Below are 6,182 nucleotides of genomic sequence, written 5' to 3'. Positions count from 1 at the left end.
GCGAGGCCCCTCCCCACATTCCTCAGGGAAGGAATCTTCAGCGTCAGCTGTCTCCGGGCTTCCTGCTTCCCTTTCTTTTCTGGGACCTCGTTCCCCTCCCTCTGGCTTGGGGCTCTAAAAAACCCCTCCCCAATGTGCTCCCAAAGAGAATGCCAGGCACAGCCAAGAGACTCTGNAACAGCTAAGAGTAGGAAGAACACTCTCTTAGATGCTGGACAAAGAAGTAGCCCTTTCTCCCTCCGCCCCCAGCACCACGTCTGGCGCCTTCCACGGGACAGAGAGCTGTGACGTGTCCTGAAATGGATGTGCTGGGCAGTCCGGCCTTGTGCCGGGAAATCCCTGTGAAAGGAAGGGAACAGACGTTGCAGGGCTGGGGGTGGGTCAGAGAGGGGGCCAACGTGGAACCTACCAAGCCCCCGGTGCCTTATTACCAGGGCTCATGTATTCCTCCCCGATTCCTAGGGGGAACATTATTCCCCCTCTTTTACAGTAAGCAGTGGATCAAGCAGCTCAGAGAGGTTAAGCAATTGCCCATGGCCACACAGAAAATGGCAGAGCTGGGATTTGAACCTTCTTTCCACCATCCCAGGCTGCCTCCCAGGAAAATCAGAAATAAAGAATCCATATCGGTGGCAGCTTCAGAAATAACAGAAGTGGCAGGCAATGAAGGCTTCCACCCAGCTTTCTGGGGCACTCCTCTGGCTTTGGGGCACTCAAGGGCCAGCACACACCTGCTCAAGGGCCTCCCAGGGCATAATGGGAAAAGGCAGGGGACACTCAGGCTGGCTCACCCACCAGCCCTTCTTGGAGTCCTTCATTCAGGCCGCCAGCCCAGCCTCTTCCGGCTCATGATCAGAAATAGCTGTGACAAAAGTCCCTCCCATCTCTGAAAGTAGCTTTTTAAAAAATGGCTAACGGCGGACACAGAAAAGTGGGGAGAACTCTCCCAGCACCCAACCACGGGCAGATGATGTGGGGATCACCTCAGAGGGGTAGGGAAACCTTTCAACAGCAGGCAAGTTCTTCCCAGCCCAGCTTTGTGGGTGAGCTCCCTCTGGGCCTCAGTTTCCCCACCTCAAACATGAAAGTGGGGCGCCTGGGTGGCTCAGTCAGTTAAACGTCCAACTTCGGTTCAGGTCATGATCTCACGGTTCATGGGTTCGAGCCCCGCGTCGGGCTCTGTGCTGACAGCTCAGAGCCTGGAGCCTGTTTCAGATTCTGTGTCTCCCTCTCTCTCTGACCCTCCCCTGCTCACGCTGTCTCTCTCTCTCTCTCAAAAATAAATAAAACATTAAAAAAAACATGAAAGTAACTCAGCTGAATCAGCAATTTCTCTTCTTTGTTTCTTTCTAAGCCATAGAACCCTGCTTTCCAATTGAATCTTCCACAGAAGATCAATGTGACAGTCACAGAAATGGAGCTTCTGTGGTTGACGAAGGCCAAACCCCAGGTGTCCTGCACCCCCACTTGCTGTCCCCAGAATTGCCCCAAGGCATCTAGGCCTGGATCCCGGGGCTCCGAAGGGCCCATGTGGGAACCTTCAGGATAAATGATAGCTGTGGTCCCTTCTGACTCTCAAGTGAAGCTCCGATCACCCAGCCACCAAACCAAGCCCTTCGTGCTAACTTGAGTCAGGGGCACAGACATTTAGCAACCTGCAGCGGGGAGGGAAGGGAACCAGACAGTTCCAAGCCATACTGGGCCTGGGGCAGGAGATGGGGAGGCCCACACTGCCGTCCCATGAGGCAGAAAGAACCCTGACCCAGACCCCTCGGAGTCACAGACCAAAGTGTAGAGTGAACTGGAAAGGGTCACCAAAAGGAAATCCCCCTCCTGTAAAGATGGAGGACGTAAGGCTCAGAGGGGGCAGCCATTAGCCTGAGGTCACACAGCGCCTCGCAGCAGAGCCAGACCTGGAGTCTGGGTCTCCTGGATGTGATGCAAAGAAACCCCCACTTGATTAAAGTTCAGATAGATTCAGCGAGAATCTCCAGGGAAAAGCCCCCAGCGTGCACACTCAGAACAGGATATTTTGGTGGCACTGGGTGGTGACACGGCAGAGATGTTTGTTGTGGTTTCCAAATCAGCGCTTGACAACCTTGTCGGTGTTGTAGTTAGTTTCGCCACCGCATTTCACAGTAAAGAGCTCAGAGCTGGTTGGACCGAAGGGAAAACCAAAGCCGTAGCGAACAGAGCCAGGGCCCAGGCACCCCAGGCTCTGGTTTGGGCTGGGTGCTTCCGAAGCACGGTTGCTATACCACTGATGGCACACGAGATGATCTGAGGGGCTTCGCAGGTGACTCCTCGCGTTTAAATCTACTGACCACAGAGGTGCGCGAACACACCGAACGTGGTCTGTCCGTACAGTGGAACATTATTCACCAACCTGAAGGAAGGAACTACTGAAATTTGCTACAACGTGGACATACCTCAAAAGCACTAAGTGAAAGAAGCCAGACACAAAAGACTATCTATGGTACGATTCCATTTCTGTGAAGTGTCCAGAAAAGGCAAACCTATTGAAACAGAAACCAGATCTGTGTTGCCTGGGCTGGGAATGGAGACTAACTGCAAATGGTCACGAAGGATCTTTTTTTTTTTTGGGGGGGGTGGGATCCCAGTGTTCTAAAGCTGGATCGTGGTAACAGTTGCACAACTCTATGGGTTTACTTTTTTAAAAAATCACTAAATTGTTCACTTAAAATGAGAGGATTTTATGATATACAAATTGCCCCGCAGTAAAACTGTTCAAGGATCGCTTATACACGGAATAATGTACGCGGTTATGGCCACGCATTCCGGAGGGGGAACCCAAAGGCCTCCAGCTTAGAGAACACGGAGCTTCACATCCCGGGGTGCCCTCTGGGGAAGCAAGTGGTGGGGTCCAAGGCTGTGAGTTCCTCCGGGGGTGGGAAGGGGGACCAGAGGAAACCCAGGAACTTTCCTTTCCTGGCACGGGTACCTTCCACTGGTCACTGCTTGGGGCTCCATGCTAGACATCCCGAAAGTATGTAAAGCCTTCAGTGGCTAACAGCGCAAGCAAACAGTGTGGGCCCATCCCTCAGACCGTGCCTTCTCTCACGGACAGGGGCCCGGAAGCGGGCAGTGAGCTCAAATGCAAGATTCTATTTTGTCAAGGCTGGGAAGACCTTTTGAGACCACCTAGCCCGGTGGCTTTTAAATTTTTTTTACGTGTATTTATTTTGAGAGAGAGACAGAGAGAGAGTAGGGTAGGGGTAATGAGAGAGGGAGAGAGAATCCCAAGCAGCCTCCACAGCACAGAACCTGACGCAGAACTCAATCTCACGAACCGTGAGAACATGACCTGAGCCAAGATCCAGCGTAGGACGCCGAACTGACTGAGCCACCCAGAAACCCCTAACTTTTTTTTTTAAGTTGTTCAGATGCCTGCCCTCCTCCCAAGAGAAAACTGTTATGAGAGATCCAAATACAGACACAGAATGTTACTTGTATCATTTATATTGTTAAGTTCAAATATAGATGTTTCAAATATACCTACTCTAAATTCAATCAGCAAAGCTGATGAGGCTATTTTGATTCGTTAACACTTAGAATGGGGACCACGGATGGCAGAGTCACTTTCCGTTTAATTCTGTCTCCAGTTCTGGCTGCAGAGTTTCACGAAAATCCTGACTCACACAGATAAGCAGCTACAAATGGGAATGGTTTTTAGCGGTTTGCTCTGCAATGTCAGAGTACTCTTCGGACAAATAGAGAAGGCAGGAGGGTGGCTCTAACTTGAGGCCAACTACTAGCACATTTGTTGTCAGTGGACCTCAAGGAGTTAACGTGAACTTAAAAAGTGAGCCCATGTTTATAACCATGTTAACATTTTAATATAATTTAAAATATGAAGTCCCGTGTAATATTCAGGACTCCCAATAACAGCCTGGGGCTTCAGGGAGCATGGTTCTATCCACTCACCCCTCACTTTACAGAGAGGGAACCTGAGTCCCAAAGAAGGGAGTACACTTGCTTTGGAAAAATCCAGCTTGAGCCCCGAATCAACTTCAGAAAAGATGCACCTCCCTGGTTCATTTAAAAAAAAAAAAAAATGTAGGGAGAGAAGGTGCTCGTGCAGCCCAGAGGGTGGGCGGAAGGCACCCACACTCCACCTGCCTCAGCGATGGCCATCTCATTCCAGGCCAACGCCAGAGGCTGACATCACACCCCACGCCCTGGGTGCAACTTGAATAGAGCATTGCTCAACGCTAGCCTATCTCCCTTTGAGATTGGGCATGGTTTTTCCATCTCCTTAGTAGCCCGGTCCAAAAAAGCACACACAATAAAACAAACACAGCACAAGCCTGGAGCATGACGACACAATTAACAGTGGCACACAGAAGGGCCCAGCCCTCCAAGTTTCACCATCTTCACCATCGAGAGCAAGTGCCTGTTCCCTCTATCCCACCCCAGCGAAGCTGCCCACAGAGGCAGAGGTAGCCTGCCCGTGGCCGTGGCGGGCCACCAGGCCATTCTCAAGGCCTCCAGAAAAGACCAGCCCAGGAGACGAGCTCCTTGTAAGCCCCTCCCTCCGCCCAGAGAGTCAGGCCCTGCATGAGAGAGACCTGAGACTCTCATCTTTAACAACCTCAACGGATTACTTTATCCCTTCCAAAAAGCATCACCATCTTTCTGTCCCCTTCTGCAAGTATGGGTAGATTCTATTATTCCTGTCTCTCTAAATGAGCAAACAGCCTTCCAGATGGTTCAACAAACTCCCTGCCGGGTGATGGAGCTGGAATTTGAGTCGTGCCCAGTGAGGAAAAGGAAGGAGACCAAGACCCATGCCCAGCTCCCTGCGCAGACAGACCTCTATGTTCACGCAAGCACCAGGACTCAAGGAATAGAAGGGAAGAACCTTCTCAGAATGTGCTCCAAGCCTCAGAGTTCAGAGCCAAGGCGCCCAATGTGGAGAGCCGCCCATGTCTGGGGCAGCAGAGGGCCCTGCCCCCAGCTACAGACAGACCCCCTCCTCCTATTGGAAAGCTGAGCCATCAGTCCTGGAGGTCAGGCTCCAGGCAGGCAGGAAGCAGTGTCGTGTCCCAGCCGGGGAATCGGGACTGGGCGGGAATGTGCAGGCCGGTCCTGCGGGCAGTCTGCCCCCCACACTAGCCAGAGATGGTGGTCTGGGTCCATTCAATGTCTAGTTTCCAGCCCACAGTTCTCTCCTCCTGTGGGCCTTTAGGGCTGAGTCTGTGGGGGCTCGATAAGCCATGACAGTGGTGGGGTGGGGAGAAGAGGGGTGAAAGGAGGCATTTTTAAAAGCTTGTGGCCAGTCTGATGTAGGCCCCGCTAACTGGACCCTGCAGAGCCAGAGCAAGATGGCAGACTCTGGCCCTAATGGGTAGGGACAGATCTACCCATTTTCAAACATATGATCTCGTTTAATTCAAGGAACAAAAAAAACCCAGTAGATTGGTTGAGTTTTTTCTTTTCACCCACAGAGAGGAGCCCACCTCCTACATCCTTGGAAAATACCTAGAGCGGCACACAAACTAGCCAAAAGTCGTTCAATTCCCTAGTCGTTCAAACCCTGATTTCACTGCTATCAGCCAAGTCACCCTAGGCAAGTCACTTGCATATCTGTGCCTCAGTTTCCTCATCTACAAAACGGGGATAAGATTGCCTTACACTCTGCCTTGGGCGAGGATGAAACGAGATCACATAAAACACCAGTGGTTATTATGTCACCTAGAAGACAACCTGCCTGGACCAATGACAGCGTCGAGGTGTCCCCTATGGTAGTCAGCGCCAGCCCCCCATTCTTGGAACTAGGTAACTGAGTTTCCCCGAGCGCGTGTAGGGCGCCCGGCAAACAGCTCCCAGCCCACCTGCTAGGACCGGCTGGCCGCCCGGGCCCCTCCCGCACGCACGCATTCCGCGGCCTCCCGGACCTGGACGCCCCCTCCCCGGGAGCTGCGCGGGGGAAGGGCGGTCCCCACTCACCTCCGCTTGTACTCGTCCCGCTCGCGCTTCACCTTGGCCAGCACGTTGTAGAGCGCGCGTATCTCGGGCGTGATGGTGTCGATCTGCACGCCCACGCCGTCGGGGTGCACCCACGACACGCCGGGGCCCTGCACCGTCTCCACGCCGCCGCCGCCCGTGCGCCGCACCTGCGTGTAGCTCCAGATGGTCCCGGGCAGGCGGCCGTAGTGCTG

General features: G+C 53.0%; 1 protein-coding gene across 1 annotated transcript in view; it reads right to left on the bottom strand.

Annotated features, from left to right (window-relative positions):
• The window catches only part of IFFO2 (intermediate filament family orphan 2), a 44,237-nt gene that overhangs the window by 37,685 nt on the left and 370 nt on the right, over nt 1-6,182 (bottom strand). Inside the window, exon 2 of the mRNA XM_077775557.1 lies at nt 5,971-6,179. Coding sequence (XP_077631683.1) covers nt 5,971-6,179 — 209 coding nt within the window. The remainder of the gene's footprint in view (nt 1-5,970; nt 6,180-6,182) is intronic.

Source organism: Crocuta crocuta, unplaced genomic scaffold (assembly GCF_008692635.1).
Source record: "Crocuta crocuta isolate KB4526 unplaced genomic scaffold, BGI_CrCroc_1.0 scaffold127, whole genome shotgun sequence".
Taxonomy (NCBI): domain Eukaryota; kingdom Metazoa; phylum Chordata; class Mammalia; order Carnivora; family Hyaenidae; genus Crocuta; species Crocuta crocuta.
The sequence above is the reverse complement of the archived record's forward strand: the minus strand, read 5'-3'. Positions and strand labels throughout refer to the sequence as shown.